At 40.9% G+C, this 18,984-nt stretch overlaps 1 protein-coding gene across 2 annotated transcripts in view; it reads right to left on the bottom strand.

Moving 5' to 3' along the window:
* Positions 1–1,653: 1,653 nt before the first annotated feature.
* The window catches only part of sepsecs (Sep (O-phosphoserine) tRNA:Sec (selenocysteine) tRNA synthase), an 80,461-nt gene continuing 63,130 nt past the window's right edge, over positions 1,654–18,984 (bottom strand). For both annotated transcript variants that reach the window (XM_048542685.2, XM_048542693.2), the window contains 3 exons: positions 11,219–11,312; positions 2,828–2,918; positions 1,654–2,497 (listed from right to left, as the gene is read on the bottom strand). In XM_048542685.2, the coding sequence (XP_048398642.1) occupies positions 2,179–2,497; positions 2,828–2,918; positions 11,219–11,312 (504 nt within the window). In that variant the 3' untranslated portion in view covers positions 1,654–2,178. The remainder of the gene's footprint in view (positions 2,498–2,827; positions 2,919–11,218; positions 11,313–18,984) is intronic.

An 18,984-nucleotide genomic window follows, 5' to 3' on the forward strand; every position in this document is an offset into this window, starting at 1 on the left:
GTGTGATAGCGATAATTAATCAGAAATCAATGCAGGTCATCAAACATAGGGGTGCTGGGTGAAGAGGGTTTGGTGGAAGCTAGAATATGAGCATCAGAGATTTATAGGAATACAAGTGTATACAGAGTAGAAACTGGAGGTTGGTCAGAGCAGTACTGGCATAGCTTAACATGGATGACATCTCAATCTCAGTGCAACTACTGGTGAAAGATTATCTTGCCAAAAAAGGTTAAGGAAAGGGCATGGAAAATGACTGAATTGCTTATGCTACACGTAAGCAGATGTGATCAATATGGCAAAGTATTAAACATGATTTATTTGACCCAGTGAGTTCCACCATTCCATGAAATCATGGCTGATCTGATGGTTTCCTTTCTCTTTTAGTGCAGTCCAGATTCTCCCAAAGCAACACTGTAATCCAACATTGCCATTCATAACGTGAGGTAAAAAGATGCCCAATGTGAGGTTGTTGACTTACTCGCCAGACATTTTCGTTCCGATGTTTCGTCACCATGCCAGGTAACATCAAGTCAACAACCTCGCCAACAACCCAAGCTACAAATCTTTGCTTAAATTTTAAACACCTATGGGGGTAACACATTAAAAATTGCCCAACGATGGGAAAGTTTTGCCAACTGACTGAGCTCTATCCGCGAACAACTTCACTTTCTCCACGAATGCCTCAGGAACCAGGTACTGCCCCGCAGCATGAAATACAAACCTCCCACTCAACACCCACAGGCTATAAAATAGCTGAACAGAACAGACGCAGTATGCCACAAGTAATGACAAATGATGCCCATAACTGACTCTACAAGTACGAACAGGAAATTTCGCAGGACCTAAACACACTATGGACCAGCAACGGACTACAACTCTAGAACAGGCCATCACTGATCAGATGAAACATCTGAACAAGAACAAGCCAGTTCGGTGAGCAAGTCACAAAAACTCACCCACAACCTGAGCTACAGATCTTTGCAAAGATGCCTGATATATTATGACATGAGTTGTGACACTGATGTTGATTAGCAGCAGCACCTAATAATATTTTATTCTACATGCCTATCCCTTTTCTGATTATAATGCATTTCTTCTTCATATGTACATACCTTCTAAATGCTTTAAGTGTAATGAAATGATCTGCTTTGGCCCAACTTCAACTTCAATAGAGGCTCATCCCTACCATTGCACTCAAGCGCTTTATTATTTATTCTGTTACTATTCTTTGGGGAATTAGAACATGAATGCAATGCATAGAATAACCACCTACATATCTGATACCAACAAATTTCTTTCATCTCAAAACAGCAGGGAGCTTTCTAGGCTAATTAGATTTCTGCAAAACAATTAATTTATTTTTAAACCATACTCTTATTTTCTTGAAATACATATGACATCCGTACAGTAGGCTAGAAATCAGCAAGTTAACCTGTGAGCAGTTGAGTCTCAAATAGACTTAAGTTTGTGGTCTTCAATCAAGTTGCTGAATGATAACTTACTTTGAGGTATTAACTTTGTCAGTACTGCTTGTTAAGGGTCTCAAGTGAAATTAAACTGGTTTTCACCTAATCGATCTTTCGTGGATTTGATTTCACACGCGTCTGAAAAGCAGAGGCTCCATACTGAGGACTGCAAAGGAGACAAGTGGTTTATTAGAGTAATGCTGGGCTACAAAGTAATTCCTCAGGCACAAGGCAATCATACATTACTTCCAACTCTCACCTTACCAGCAGAATAAAACAGGTAATTCCCATCCATCCTTTTGCAAAATATTATTTACAAGTTTCATTTTCTCATATATTTATTGTAACAGCTTGTAACATAGAAAACATTGCAATGCCAAATGAAATACCTTATTATCAAAATGTTTATCGAGGTAATTTTCAGTTATTTTCTTAAGGATCCCATTAGCCCAATTTAACTTTATCTCCCTTCCCCCAATGATCATTTTATTGATTTTATCACTCAGAAAACAGTTTCTCACGCCTCAGAAATTACTCCTTATCATAACATAATTCACTGTTAAGCTGATCAACAACTATTCATGCCAAAGAAGAAGAAAACAAAAATTTAAGGAGTGGGAATAATGTAAATTTTTTGTTATTTTTTGTGTCAGGCACTTCTGCAAATTCACCCCTGGATTGAGTAGGGAGCACTTGGCCAATTAAAGGGGTATCAAACAGGATGATTTACCACATCTGTCGAAATTTTGAGACCAATTTGAACATTTTCTATCAATTCTGCTGTATCATCATCTTCAATATTTGCTGACATTTCTTTTTCAATGTCCTCTTCAGCTCCTGAAATGCCTATCTCTTTCAATAGGGTCTTGAGGCATTTGTCCAGTTTCTTAATAAAAAGATCCACATCTTGTCTTTTCATTCCAATTGCTGAAGCAGCATTCAGATAAGGGCATGGATAGCGATTAGTGTGTGACATAAATCCTTGGAAAGTGTAGCCATTTATAATTTGCTCTGAGCCAACAGGAACAACTCTGAAACAAAAGAAAGAAACAAACAATGTGGAACTAGGCCAACCTCTATTTCCATACATGTTCTATGCGATTGAGAAATATTGCACTACAGACAAAATCTAAAATTTGAATAATATGGCAACAAAGTCCAAAAACAAATGTAGAGACCATTTTTAAAAAAAATTATCCTTCAGCATATAGGCAAGGTGAGGTGAGTATGTCAAATGATAAATATGAATGTATGCAGCTCAAATATCCAACAGAGTTTTTCATGCTCCTCATATAAAAAGGAAAACAAAGCACAAGTCAATCAATAAGTCCATTAAGGTTGTGAATTACTCATCAACTCACCTGGCTCCAGATACTAGTCTGGTGAAAAGCATAGATCCAAGCTGTGTGACAGCCTTATCTTTGTGTTCATGGAATCTTTTCAAGGACATTGCTGAAAGAAGCAGAAAATCAAGGAACAACGAGGTGGCCATACAGTGAGAGCTTCACATAAACCAAATAATGTGTGTTTCAATACCAAGCATATCAGTTAAAAAACACAGCTGCACTGCAGGAGATGGTAACAAAAGAACAGAAAGTGGGCTTAAACAGAATCAATTTCCTGTACTTGAACTGTCAGTCACAGGTTCTGACAGGGACTGAATACAAGTAACTCAATTTTCTCCAGATGACTGACAAATAACAAATGAGACACAGCATCACTGAAGGGGTACGCCCACTGTTCATTACATTGCAACATGGAACAGTGTATGGGTTCTTCAGAAATTTGCTGGGTAAATAAATCAGGGAATTGTCAAGAATTATTTTTTTAAAAATAGAAATAAGTTACCTGACAATGAGCACCAAGGATTTTTAATTACTGGTTGTCCAATACTGACTTGAATAAGGTGACTGAAGATGAGATGGAAGAGGGACCTTGGCTACCTCTTGATGCCCAAGGGTCACCTGAAGCAATCTGTAAATAAATCAATTCATGGGTCTTGTGCTGCAGTGGTAGTCTCCCTACCACTAAGCCAGGAGACCAGGATTAAAGTCCAGCTGATCCAGAGTTAGACCATAAGACCATAAGACAAAAGAGTGGAAGTAGAGGCATTCAGCTCATGAGTCCACTCGCCATTTAATCAGGGCTGATGGGCATTTCAACTCCACTTCCCTGCACTCTCCCTGTAGCCCTTAATTCCTTGTGAGATCAAGAATTTATCAATCTCTGCCTTGAAGACATTTAACATGCCAGCCTCCACTGCGCTCCGTGGCAATGAATTCCACAGGCCCACAGACTCTCTGGCTGAAGAAATGTCTCCTCATTTCCATTTTAAATTTACCCCCTCTAACTCTAAGGCTGTGCCCACGGGTCCTAGTCTCCCCACCTAACGGAAACAACTTCCATTGTTGTCACACCTCTGAACAGTTTGATTAGAAAATATAAATGAGCGAGCAGTTTTTAGACTTGAAACGGATGGGAGGTTGCTTAAGTATGTAAATTGCATCCATGCCAATCTATGAGCCCAATTGTTATTTTCAGCTAAAGTGAGTAGAGCGTGCAGCACGTCTCCATAACCAGGTCTAGGAAGGCCGAAACAACAACTGATTAAATGGACTACTGGAGTCAGTCTAAAGAATAGACCAGGATCCCTCTTCGTGTGCTGTGCCAGGAACAGCCAAGTATGGCACAACATATACACAGAAAATGGTGGCGATACTTAGGGGGTCTGATAGCAGCCTTGGGGAGGGAAACAATCCAGGCCTCAACCTTACATCAGAACTCACCTCAGCTGTCAATAACTACAAATAGCATGAAATCTTTCTTTCATTTATTATTTACTTAAAGAACCTTGACAGTAACACTTCAGTAGGACTTGAGTTTTAGGGTTCCCACATGGCACATCCTAAAGCCTGATGCTGGATGAATACCAGCAGTGGCAAGATGACACCCTAGAAGGGTCATTAATTGCCTACTTAAGGGCCTCAAATTGGCAGCAAGGAGGGAAGGTTGTCCACATACTTTTCCAGCCTAGACTCAATGCAGGCAGACAACTGGGAAAAGAAGGGGATTCCACCACCCCCCCCCCCCCCAACCCACCACCACGCCCCACACTCATAACACTCCTGCCTTGCTAAACTACCCTCTCCCTGCCCCACCACCACCACCAAACACACCTCCAGGGGGCATCACAGTTTAGCCCTAATGTTGTCAGCATGTACTTCTCATAATTTATCCAATCTAAAGCTGGCATGGACACTGCATGTGCACCAGTTACGGACAACAAATGCCATTCACTCAGTCTTCAAGGGGGTTAATCAAATTAGTCATTAAAACAAAAATCATGGCTAAGTTATAAATTGTAAAATTATCAACTGTGATATCATGCTACAATGAATGTTTACATGGCAATTAAACTGGTATTTTGATGTCACCAAATTATAATTACTTTGGAACAACATTTACACAGTCTAAGGCAAAAATAGCATAGGTAGAGCTTTTACTCTATTATTGCTGTGTTTGGAAAATATAAATTGAATCACTTTCCAGATATAAGCACTTGAATTGGAAGGACTAGCAGCTGCAACATAAGCGTCATTAGTGGAGGGAGGAAAACTAGACCAGCATCACCCACTTCATTGATAATGCTGCTGGTGACAGATTGAGAAGCAAGGACATTTTGCAAGGTTTGATGGGTTGATAATTGCATACTAAAACTGAAAAAGCCACAAGCCAGTTGAAGTCAGCACCATGAGTGCAGAATAGATCAAAGTCACATAGTTTTTCATATTAATTCTAATTGTAGTACATTTTAGATTATGTTCAAAACTGGAAAATATTTTCCAATCGCAGCTCAAGGTGGCATCGTGGCTGCTCAAAATGTCTCAATGCATTTAGTAATTAATTTGTAGAGCAGACAAATCTGAACGTGAAAATGGTTTCTTTAAAATAAAAAGGGCAAGACAGTGGTAGAGTCACTGGACTATGTAAGTCAAAGGCCCAGCCTAATGCTTTGGAAACATTGATTTAAATCCCACACTGGTAGCTGATGAAATTCAATTAATATATCTGTCATTGTAGAGCTACGCTCAGTAATGATACTGTGAAACTAGCATCAATGTTTTTTTAAAAGTGAATCTGGATCAGGAAAATCCACCCTAATCTAGAGGTAACTCCAAACCCTCAGCAATGGACTGACTCCACAACTAAATAAAAGGAAATGGCAGACATATAACAGGTACAAAAGGAGCAAAACAACAGAGGCCCTGGAGGAGTATATAAAGTACCGGGGGGAGGGTATCTCCAGAAAGCAATCAGGAGAAAACACTGGTGGGCAGGATTTGGGAGAATCCCAAAATATTCTACAAGTACATCAAATGAAAGAGAATAACAAGGGAAACAGTCAGACAAAACCCCAGGTCCAGTTGAATTATATCCCAGGTTGATGTGGGAGATGAAGGAAGAAATTACCGGTGCGTTGACCCAAATATTGAAACTGGCTCTGGCCACAGTGGAGATGCTGGAGAGTTGGAGGACAGCTAATGTGGTTCTTCTTTATAAGAACGGTGGTAGAAATAGACCAGGAAATTATAAACTGGTAAGTCTAACATCATTAATAAGGAAGCTCTAGTAAGAAAATAGTGAAGAGCGGAGCTATTAGAAAACATAGGGGTAATCTTTGCATGCAGCTAGAGGACACAGATACAGCATTAAATGTTAAATTAATCTCTATTTAGACAGGCAATGTTTGATCAGGCATAGTCAACATGGCTTTGTCAAAGGGATGTCATACCGAACAAATCTAGTGAAATGTTTCAGGTTATAACCAAGTGTTTTGATGAGGGTAGGGCACTTGATGTAGTTTATGTGGACTACAGTGAAGCCTTTGTTAAGGTCCCACATGAGAAACCAATAAAGAAGATAAAAGTTCATAGGATTCAGGACAACTTGGATCCAAAATTGTCTTAGTGACAGGAGACAGAGCGTGGTGATAAAGTCTATTTGTGTGACTGGAGCCCAGTGTGCAATGATGTAATACAGAGATCAATGCTGGGTCCCTTATTCTTTGTGATATTTATAAATATTGTAGATGAGAATGTGGGGTCGTAATAAGGAATTTTGCGGATGACACAAAATTTGTCCAGGTGGTTGACAGTGAGAAAGAAGGTATTAGGTTACTGCAGGATATTAACGGATTGCTCAGATGGGCACTTGGAACTTTACCCTGATAAATGTGAGGTAATTATTTTGGAAGAAGTAACAATACAATGGAGTACTCAATGAATGGCTCCAGGGGAAGCTCAGAGGAGCGGAGGAATCTTGAGATACTTGTCCATAGACCACTGAATGTGGTAAGATAGATGAATAGGACACGGTTAAGAAGCCATACATCTTGTCCGTCTTTATCAGTGGGGCATTCATTATAAGAGCAAAAAATTCATGTTGGAGGTACACGGAACTCAGCATAAGCCACAGCTGGTGTAGTTTGTGCAGTTCTGGTTACCACACTATAAGGTTGTGATTACACAAGAGAGGGTTGGGAGAAGATGCATCAGGTTGTTGCCTAGGATGGAGCATTTTAGCTAAGGAGGGGGGCTAGATAAGCTTGGATTTCTTTTTCTCTGGGGCAGAGATGGTTGAGGGAACACCTGGTGAGATGCATAATATTGTGAGGGGGCATGGACAGGTCGAACAAAATAACCACTAACAAAGGGGCATAATTTTAAAGTGAAAGACCAAAGGTCTGGAGCGGATTTGAGAGAATATGTTTTCAGCCAGAGGCTGGCGGGAATTTGAAATGCACTGCCTGGGAGGGTGGCTGGGGCAGGAGAAAATACTTGGATAAAAGGTAAGAAAAAGTACTGATACATCAGAGCATTCAAGGCTATGGGCCTAGTGCAGGAAACTGGGACTAGTGTAGGTTGCAGTATACTTTTGGTGGAACAGACTTGATGGGCTGAATAGCCTCTTCTGTATTATGACTCTTAGCTGCCCCATGAAATGGCACAGCAAGCTGTTCAGTTCAAGCACAGTTAGGGGAGAATGACAAATACTGGGATTTGCCAGTGATGCCCACATCCCATAAATAAAAAGAGACAGACACAAAGCCTACTCGCTGTGATGTTGCTCTCAACTTCTCACTGAAAGCATAAAAGAGGAAATGGGTTTACCATCAAAATTTCATTGAACATAACGTTTAAAAATCCTACAGATCCTGTCACATGATTCAGTAAAAGCATTTTCCTAACATAACATCAAAATACCAAAAATGCTGGAGATCTAAAGGAAGAACAGAATGTCCTGAAGAAACGCAGCAGTTCTGGCTGCATAAATTGAGACAAGAAAAGAGTTAACATTTCAAGTTCCAGAGAAGAGTCAAATTAGACTCAAAAGATTCATTGTTCCTCTCTCCACAGATGTCCCCAGATCTGCTAATTTGCTCCTGCACTTGCTGTTTTGATTTGTAATAGCACTTTGTCGCTTTACATTGGTCTTACTTTAACATACAAAAACAGTAATTTGAGAATTTAAGTCTTTATTTTGAACAACTGACCTGTATCATAATATTATGAACAACTAAGTTCAAAACATATTTGTAAATTTTATATTTTTCACTGCGAGTACTTAACTGATTTGAGGTACAGATGCAATCTTAGGGCTCAGGCAACATTCATAGCTATTACCTAATAACCATTACCAGCAGTTAGTGCTGCTCCCTCATACTGCCAGGTTCCTGGGTTCAATTCCAGCCTTCAGCGACTGTGTGTGGAGTCTGCACATTCTCCCTGTGCCCATAAGGTTAGGTGCACAGGCCTGCTAAATTGCCCCATGGCATGCAGGCTGGGTGGATTAGCCATGATAAATGCAGGGTTACATCAACAGGGTGGAATGATGTTCAGAGGGTCCATTCAGACTTGATGGGTCAAATAGCTTCTATATGCACTGTCAAGATTCTATGATTCTACTTAGATCTTTCAAATGGATCGTACACTTGTAAATGCTTTGTAAGAATTGTGACAAATAAACAAATGAAGGTTAATGACAGAATAAAGCAAGTTCTGAATCAGACTTCTGGAACTAGATTTCTAGCCCATCCGGCAGTCCAGAGCTGTATTATTTCAGGTCTTGCTTTTTATAATCAAGGCTCTGAGCAAACTGTGTGAAAATGCTCAATGATAACAAGGTGTAGAGCCGGATGAACACAGCAGGCCAAGCAGCATCAGAGGAGACGTCAGCCTTCCTGCTCCTCTGATGCTGCTTGGCCTGCTGTGTTCATCCAGCTCCACACCTTGTTATCGCAGATGCTCCTGCATCTGCAGTTCCTATGATCGCTGAAAATGTTCAATGTTGTGTTACAGTGACCTCTAGTGCTAAAACAATAGTTACTACCAAACAATGCTCCAATCACACTAATTCTGCTGAATGAAACATTATCGAACTGAAACACTGTTTCTGCTCATCTCTATACAGATGATTGGCTGATCTGCTGCATATTCACCTGTATTCCTTGCTTTTAGTTTACATTTCCAGAATCATCATACTTTTGTTTTGTTCCAGTAAAAGCTTTTCATAAAATTCTGTCAAACACTTTCTCAATAATAATGGATACTGAAGGACTACCTACTCACACCACCCCCAAACAAAACGTTGGTAAATTGTACCAATAGTGGCTCAAAATCTTAATTTATGCAAAAAATTCTGTCACTTGATTTGTCTGTACGCCTAGGTTGGCTTTGCAAATGCTTGATACCTCTTAAATCAAAGCTTCTTAGTCTAAATGACCACAGTAAATGCTTGGTGGAACTAAACATAAACAGTGATAGAGGGAGACTAGAAGTTGAAGGTTTTCATTTTGCTCTCATCAGAGCTAGAACACAAGAAATAGACTTGAAATTATTTGTTAACTTTAATTGAGGTTATGCAAAATAGGGCTTCCTGGGCAGCCATATTTAGAGCCATAGAGAATACAGCATGGAATCAGACCCTTTAGTTCAACTCGTCCATGCTGACCAGGTATTCTGTATAAATCTCATCTGATTTGCCAGCACATGGCCCATTTCCCTCTAAACTCTTCCTATTCATATACCCATCCAGATACCTTTTAAATATTTTAACTGTACCAGCCTCCATCACTTCCTCTGGCAGCTCATTCCATACATGTATCTCGCTCTGTGTGAAAAAGTTGCCCCTTAGGTCCCTGTTACGTCATTCCCTCTCACATTAAGACTATGCCCTCTAGTTTTGGACTCCCCTACCCTGGGGAAAAGGCCTTGCCTATTTACTCTATCCATGCCCTTCATGATATTACAAACCTCTTTGAGGTCATCCTCAGCCTCTAACACTCCACGGCAAATAGCCTCATCCTATTCAGCCTCTCCCTATAGCTGAAAACCTCCAACCCTGGCAATATTCTTGTAAATTTTTTCTGAACTCTTTCTAGTTGCACATCATCATTCTTACAGTAGGGAGACCAGAATGCACGCTATACTCCAAAAGTTGCTGATTCAATGTCCTGTACTGCCACAACATGACCTCCCAACTCCTATACTCAGTGCACTGACCAACAAAAGCAAGTATCTACCTGCAATTCCACTTTCAAGGTACTATGAACCTGTACTCCAACGTCTCTTCGTTCAGTAACACTCTCCTGGGCCTTACCATCAAGTGTACAAGTCCTGCCCTGAATTGCCTTTCCAAAACGCAACACCTCATATTTATCTAAATTAAACTCCATCTGCTCCTCCTTGGCCTTTCGGCCCATCTGATCAAGATCCCATTGTACTCTGAGGAAACTTTCTTCACTGTCCACTACACCTCCAATTTTAGCATCATCTGCAAATTGATAACTCAAACTCCTCTGTTCACATCCAAATCATTCATATAAATGACAAAAAGAAGTGGACCCAGCACCGACTCAAGCGGCACACCGCTGATCACAGGCCTCCAGTCTGAAAAGCAACCCTCCACCACCACCCTCTGTCTTCTTCCTTCTATCCAGTTCTGTATCCAAATAGCTAGTTCTCCTCTACCCCATGTGATCTAACCTTGCTAACCAGGAATCTTGTCCAACACCTTACTGAAGTCCATATGGATCACATCAACCACTCTGCCCTCATCAATCCTCTTTGATATTTCTCCAAAAAACTCAATCAAGTCATTGAGACACAATTTCCAATGCACAAAGCCATGTTAACTATCCCTAATCAGTCCTTGCCTTTCCAAATACATGTAAATGCTGTCCCTCACGATTCTCTCCAACAATTTGCCAATCACCGATGTCAGGGTCACCGGTCTATAGTTCCCTGGTTTTTCCCTACCACCTTTCTTAAATAGTGGCACCACATTAGCCAGCACCTCATCTGTGGCTATCGATGATACAAATATCTCAGCAAGGGACCCAGCAATCATTTCTCTAGCTTTCCACAGAGTTTGAGGGACACCCAGGAATTTATCCATCTCTGGGTGTTTTAAGATGTTCAGCGCCTCCTTCTCAGTAATAAGGGCATTTTTCAAGATGTTGCTATTTATTTCCCTGCATCCTCTATCTTCCATATCCTTCTCCACAGTAAACACAGATGCAAAACACTTGTTTTGTATCTCCCCCATCTCCTGTGATTACACACATTAATTTTATTAAATTGCACAATGACTTTTTTTAAAAATGTTTCAAAAAATGTTTTGAATTAACAGAGTTCAGTGAAAAGTACACAAAAATTCCCTCTGTTTCAAAGAAAGAGAAAAATCAATTTTACCTAAAGATATAGGGTTGTGTGAAGTCTCCAGAAGCCTTTCACCATGAGCTTCGGCCAACTTCTTTAATTCAGTAGAAAGGTAAGTGAACATTTCCTGAAATAATACAAATTAAACCAAGGAGTAAACAAAATGATTTATGGCAATGACTGTTGAACATTTCTCTTCTGCACTAACTTCTATTCAGCCACTCATAGTCTACAACGTTTTTACGGTTAGCTTTTCTTAATTGTTCCATCTTGATAACATACGCTTATTATTAACATCAAAGTGAATTTCAAAAAATACATGGCACTATTCTGAAGAATAAGGATGTTAATCCTGGTGTGCGAGCAAAAATGTATCCTTCAACCAACAGTTCAAAAACTACACTTACCTATTCGCTGACTGTGAGGCCTCGTTATGTAAAACGGTGCCACATTTCAATGTACTGCAATAGTGACAAGGGGCTCATTTTGACACAGCAAGCATTTGGAAATGGTAGGCAGCATCCAATTGTGGCATCCTCGGCCTGATTCCAAATACCCAAATTTGCATTAGTGCAGTATAGAGGTATGGATAGCGAGCCAACACCCTGCACTCCCAACCTGAGCATCTCCACTGTGAAGGGAGGCATCTCCTACCTTCTCCATGATGCACAGGACTTGGCTCAGAGTTTAATTTCTTCTGACAGGATTATGAGAGTCATGTGGCAACTGCTCTGCCCAAGACTGAAGGAAATTACAGAGTTGTGAATGCAGCCCAGTCCATCATGAAAACCACTGACTTCCATTCCTACCACTGACTCTGTCTACACTGCCTGCTGCTTCTACCCTGCTGTTATTAGACTTAAAAACGGACCTCTCATATGGTGCTGTTGATCTTACTGTGCACCTTCTGTGTACCTGTAACAACTATTCCGTAATAACAAGGTGTAGAGCTGGATGAACACAGCAGGCCAGGCAGCATCAGAGGAGCAGGAAGGCTGACATTTCGGGCGTAGACCCTTCTTAAGAAATAGGGGAGGGGAAGGGAGTTCTGAAATAAATAGGGAGAAAGGGTGAGGTGAATAGAAGATGGATAGAGGAGAAGATAGGTGAAGAGGAGGCGGACCGGTCAAAGAAGCAGGGATGGAGCCAGTAAAGGTGAGTGTTGGTGGGGAGGTAGGGAGGAAATAGATCATTCCAGGGAAGACGGACAGGTCAAGGGAGCAGGATGAGATTAGTAGGTAGGAGATGAGGGTGGGGCTTGAGGCAGGAGGAGGGGAGAGGTGCGAGGAAGGACAGGTTGGGGAGGTGGGGATGAGCTGGGCTGGTTTTGGGATCCAGTAGGGGAAGGGGAGATTTTGAAGCTTGTGAAATCTACATTCATACCTTTGGGCTGCAGGGTTCCCAAGCGGAATATGAGTTGCTGTTCCTGCAGCCTTCAGGTGGCTTCATTGTGACACTGCAGGAGGCCCAGCATGGACATGTTGTCTGAGGAATGGGAGGGGAGTTGAAATGCTTCGCGATTGAGAAGTGCAGTTGTTTAGTGCGAACAGAGCGTAGGTGTTCTGCAAAGCAGTCCCCGAGCCTCCACTTGGTTTCCCTGATGTAGAGGCCACAACGGGAACAGTGGATGCAGTATACCACATTAGCAGATGTGCAGGTGAACATCTGCTTGATGTGGAAAGTCTTCTTGGGGCCTGGGATGAGGGTGAGGGGGGGGAGGTGTAGCACTTCCTGCGGTTGCAGGGAAAAGTGTCAGGTGTGGTGGGGCTGGAGGGGAGTGCGGAGCAGACAAGGAAGTCACAGAGAGAATGGTCCCTCCGGAAGGCAGATAAGGGTGAGGAGGGAAAAATGTCTTTGGTGGTGGGGTCAGATTTCAGATGACAGAAGTGTCAAAGGATAATGCGTTGGATCCGGAGGTTGGTGGGGTGGTACATGAGGACGAGGGGGATTCTGTTTTGGCCAACGCATCATCCTTCCGCAGGGACCACTCTCTCCATGATTCCCTTGTCTACTCCACACCCTGCTCCAGCCCCACCACACACAGCACTCTTCCCAGCCACACCTGCCCTTACACGTTCCCCCTCACCCCCATCACAGGCCCCAAGAAGACTTTCCACATCGAGCTTTCCACACTATAGCTTTATTCCCAATGAGATGACTTACATTAAAGTGGAGAGCAAATAGAAACGTAGATTTCTTATATTGTTGAGACTTACACATAATGTCTCTTTGTTAACATTAGGCGAGGGTATGTTGAACTTTCCAAATATGATGAAGCATGGAAATTTATGAACAAAAGCACTGAAAATTACCAAATGGTCCAAATAAAACTATTTTGCACACTCGATTGTGTTCACAGCAACTATAGTAATAAGCTTAACATGAAGCAGAAGAAACCAAAACAAAATGAGTTGCAAAACATATATCCCTACTGATCATCCCAATTTATATGCATTGACATTTATTGCAATATAATGAAAACTTAAGAGTTGTCTGTTTAAGCTGATGTTTTAACATATACACATGTACAAACACAATTTCAAAAGGGTTGAAAGCAGTAATCAGCTACTATATGTTTTCATAATTTACTATATCATTTAATTTCTGGACAAAGTAGCACACCACATTTATAAATCATATTATATTGCTTTTAGCAATGCCATACAAGTATTCAGAAGTCATAAAAAAAAGCCACATGGCCTAGTCAGACACCGTTAGCATTTTCTATATTAATGCATTCCTTTTTCCTTCATCCATCATTAGAGCTGATGGACCGAATGCCCTGTTTCTTTGCATAATCCTATAACACAGTAGTAGTCATACATCATTAACTGATTCAAAGATGCCCATTGTGTTAATGTACCTTTTCACTTGACAATTCATATTACCCCTACTTGCTAATTTTGTATCTATGGACCTTGATGACAATGAATTTTCAAAGATACATTGGTCTTACATCAAGTTTTCAGGTACCATACTCTGAACTACAAAGCATCACCAAACAAGCATAAATCTTTGAGCATGTAAATAGACACTTCCATTCAAAATCAGTCCAAGTACAAAATGTATGTTATTGTGATATCAAAATGAAAAATAGTCCTCAATACTGGGAAAGTTGCTGACGGTCATTCTTTTTGCAAAATACAAAATATTTCCAGAGCCAAGCTTTTCAATAATTCAATAGAAACAAATGCTTTAATGACTTATACACGTGCTTCAGACTGCAATATTCTGTATTATTACTATTGTTAGGAGGAGCAGTAGCAGTTGCCTTTTTTTGCTGCTGTAATGGAGCTGCTGAAGAAGGACACAAACAAATACTTCTAGCAGTTGCAAATTCAGGCTGGGCTGGGCAGAAAGCCTGACTGGAAACCACAGCACTGCATTCAAAATTTTAAAGTAAAGATTAAATCATAATTAATCCCTCCTGCACACTACACTCTCTGTGTCCCATCCATGCCAACTGATACTACACAATTGCACCCACCTCCATTACCCTTCATATCTCCTACGATAATCTATAATTCTGAATGCACCTCTCATAACCCCTTATATCTCTCTCCTCTATCCATTGACCCATCACCAAGGACCTTAACACCCCCATACCAATATATTTATGTCCCATGGCTCCCTCATGCGTCCACTCATCCTTGACAGTTTCTGTGCTTGCTTAGCGCTAACTCATATCCCTGAGACACCACCCTTTGCACTTCCCTCTCCATGTCAAAGCAACTATAGTCCAGCATGGAAATAACTCAAAATAAAATTATCAGTCTACTGGTCTTGGCACTATTGGAAAAATAGACTTACAGAGACAAAAAAATCCAATTCATTCAAACTGTTCGTCTAATCCTTTAAGTATTTCATTTCATTTGTGCTTCGTCCTTTACATCAACAAATGTTTCCACTCAACGGATTGAGAAATCAGTAATGCAGTGCAAATTCTACATGGGTATGTGAACAGGCACTCCAAAATACCGGGCACCATTTATTTCAATTCCACATTTTGTTTTAATTGTTCCTTGACAAAACTTGGCAGGTTCTAATAGGTTTGGACTTATTGTGTGGACATTTTACATGCAAGCAGGCTTTTTCAGGGCTAGGCAATTGTAGTTCCAAGGAGAAATTGGAGAGATTGGGGTTGCTTTCCTTGGAACAGGGAAGTTTGAGGGGGCGACATGATTGAGGTATACAAAATCGTGAAGGGTAGAGATAGAACAGGCAGAGTAACCTGTTTCTGTTGCAGAAAGTTTAAAAAAAAAGTGGTCATAGATTCAATGTAAGTGGCAGAGGGATTACAGGGGAAGTGAGGAAAAACTTCACCCCCAAAAGACCTGTGGCCTGTAAATATTCAAAAACATACCTGGATCTGCACCTTAAGTGCACACGGCTATGTGCAGGAAGGTGGGATTACAATGGGTATCTGGGTGTCTTTGGGTCAGCATAGACAAGGTGGACCGATCGGCCGCCTTCTGTGCTGTACTATTTCTATGGTTTTATGGTTCACGACTGCAAAGAGTGCCTTACTTCCACCAGAAGTGTCCATTTAAGAGACAGGTGAGGATTTTTGTTCTCTCAGAGGGTGGCGAATCTGTGGAATTCTTTACCACAGGGGTCATTAAGTTGATTCCAGGCTGAGATAGACAGATTTCTAATCATTAAGGGAATCCGGGGATTTGGGGATAAAGCAGGAAATTCGAGTTGACAATGATCAGATCAGCACGATTGCACAGGATTGTAGAGCAGGTTTGATAGGCCCAATGGCCCCTGTCTGCTCCCATGTCTTATGGTCTGAAAGGTCCAGATCAAAAGGAGTACCTTGTGTCTCCAAAGGTTAGAAATATAAACAATTCCAATTGTCACCTCTTGTACACACTCTCCACACTCCCCATGCCATCCCATGCAACCTAATGCCCTCTAGCTATCCCCACATTCCCTCATATCTGCTATAGTTCCCTATGGCACCAATGTCCCAGTGCAAACTTAGTGCCTTCTATCGCCACACACCTCTTTCCCCATTCACCCACGCTGTAAACTCAAGAACCAGGCACAGTGGAGAAGAAATATATAGTTCTATTACTTAATAGTTCGATTTTCCAAACTACACTTTATTGAGAAAAGCATTCTCATTAATAAAAACATATTTTGACATTTTTTGACAGGTGATAGTTCTTCCAATTGCTGATGCTCTTAGGTATTTCTTCATGGATCTTGCAAGTTGGACAGTTCCAAAGTTTTATGTGCCTTTCACACAACCTTCTCCATAGCTAGCTGTCCCAAAAGGCACCTGACATCTCCCCAAATGATCGCCAATTCCCAACCCAAAGGACAGCTGACGCACCCCCAAAAGACCTGTGACCCCCACCCCCAAGGTATCCTGGGAAAATATTTATACGGGCATCCAAGCTCTCCAGAAGAGTTTTCCTGACTACTCAAAGGGTCATGCACTGAGAACTGACCTACTGTTACCTAGTCTAATCTGTACACTAACTTCCAGGCAAGACGGGTCCCAGAGTCCGATTTCTGTAGAGACAGCCTGTCATTAAATGGATAGCTGCCTCTGAGGGCTGTACATGAATGACTAATGGACCGTCCTCAATCCTTCCACATTAAACAGAGATGCTGGGTTTGAGGGGTGCGATTGACTTAGGGTTTGTTAATCTGGCAATACCACTACAATGATGAAAACTGTGGCCTAATTGTGCAAGTTTGCAAATATTTTGTGTGTACAGCACACTTTTATTTAATTATTTCCCAGACTAGGGACATATTTCACCAGGTTACATTACAAGTTTAGCAATTTCCACAAGTTGATCAAACTAAATTGGTCTTGTTCAAATCTAAAGAATGACGCTTCCTCAGGTGGCTCAGGAAATTTGGCACGTCCATAAGGTCCCTCACCAACCTCTTCAGATGCAGCATTGAAAGCATTCTCTCCAGGTACATAACGGCCTGGTATGGCAACTGTTCTGCCCAGAACTGTAAGAAACTACAGAAGGTTGAGTGCACAGCCCAGACCATCACAGAAGCCAACCTTCCATCAATGGACTCCATTTACATGGCTCACTGCTGCAGAAAGGCTGCCAACGTCATCAAAGACCCATCGCACACTGGTAATGACGTCCTATAACCTCTTCCATCAGGCAGAAAATACAGAAGCCTGACCACACACACGAGCAGGTTCGGAAACAGCTTCTTCCCAGCTGTTATCAGACTGATGAATGGACTCTCTTGGCTCAAATAATGCTGACTTTGCCAATGTTGATCTTGCCTAGCGCACACGCTGTGCAATGTAATGTGTATGCGTCTGTCGAAGTCTTTTTGATCTGTACACCCTTGCTTACTATGATCTGCCTGTACTCCTTGTAAACAAAGCTTTTCACTGTACTTCAGTACACTTGACAATCAATTAAATTCTGCCTTCACCGACTGTCTTACAGGCACTATAGAAAGTCCATGTATACATTATTCTGGCAATTTTCATATGAAATTAGTCATGGCACTGATCATGTCACTTTCCCAAAATCACAGAATGTAAAATCCTCAACTAAGGGACCATTGAATACTCTTTCTCTCTTACTGAATCATTTCTATGAATAGATTTCCATACAGGGTAAATAAAAAAAATTCCAAATCAATCACTTTTTAGACTCATAAATCTTCTGCAGAATACTCCCAGCCATGCATGTCCCTCAATGTTAACTCTGTAACAGCTATTTTTTTTCATAAATATGCATTTCATTGCTATAGTTTATTATTTCCACACTATTAAATCTCCATGAATTCTAAATAAAGAATGGTGACTGTCTGACTACAGGACATCTGTGTAAATGACGTTGTTAATGAACATTTAATGAGACTTAGAAAATTAATCTAATTGTGCCACTTTATCTTAATAGGATCCCTCCACAACCAAACTGAATTGATCTAGTTTAAATAGGACAAAGAAAATTGTTTATTACGGACACTGACTCTCCTGAATACAAATTAATCAAAAGTGCAAAGCCAACAAAAATAATCTCCCACTGTTCAATAAGAGTGGAAAAAGTAAACAAGAAAAGAATAGATGTGCCAACATCACTGGATTTATCTTAGAAAAATATCTCAGCCCTCGTGTACAGTTTTGTTGTATTTTAGAATGTGTATTCTGTGTTACCTGGTAATTGCCATTTCGTACTGCCAACTCCAGTATTTCGTGCAAAACAATAGGTTTTCAGAATTAAATCTTTAAAGGATTTATGGGGCAAGATTTCTTCTATTCTCAGAGAAGAAACCGTAAATGTGCACATAAGGAATGAATGAATAACAACAAAAGGTGGTGGGAAACTTATCCAGCAGCTTCTGATGCAATGGAGTCACTTGGTTGAAACCTAATGAAATATTCCTTTTATTTAAGTCATAAGCCCACCTAAATTGAATTTTGACCTTATTTATTGCTGTAAGGTCATTTATAATGTTTGGTTTTTCAGGCTGGCAGCAGTTCTAGCTCCTTAAAATTTGAAAATTTGCTTACCACAGAATCACGTTAATGTTACAGCACAGAAGGAGGTCATTCAGCCCATCATGCCTGCAACTGTTCTTCAAATGAGCATTATTATTGAGTGCCAAAATCCTGTTTTGTTCCCCCTTCTTTGAATATTATCTTTATCCAAATAATCATCCAAAATCCTCTTGAATGCCTCAATTGAAGTTGCCTCCACCACATTCAGACAGTGCACTCCTGATGAAGGGCCTAGGCCCGAAACATCAGCTTTTGTGCTCCTAAGATGCTGCTTGGCCTGCTGTGTTCATCCAGCTCC

This window comes from Stegostoma tigrinum, chromosome 1, assembly GCF_030684315.1.
Source record: "Stegostoma tigrinum isolate sSteTig4 chromosome 1, sSteTig4.hap1, whole genome shotgun sequence".
Taxonomy (NCBI): Eukaryota; Metazoa; Chordata; class Chondrichthyes; order Orectolobiformes; family Stegostomatidae; genus Stegostoma; species Stegostoma tigrinum.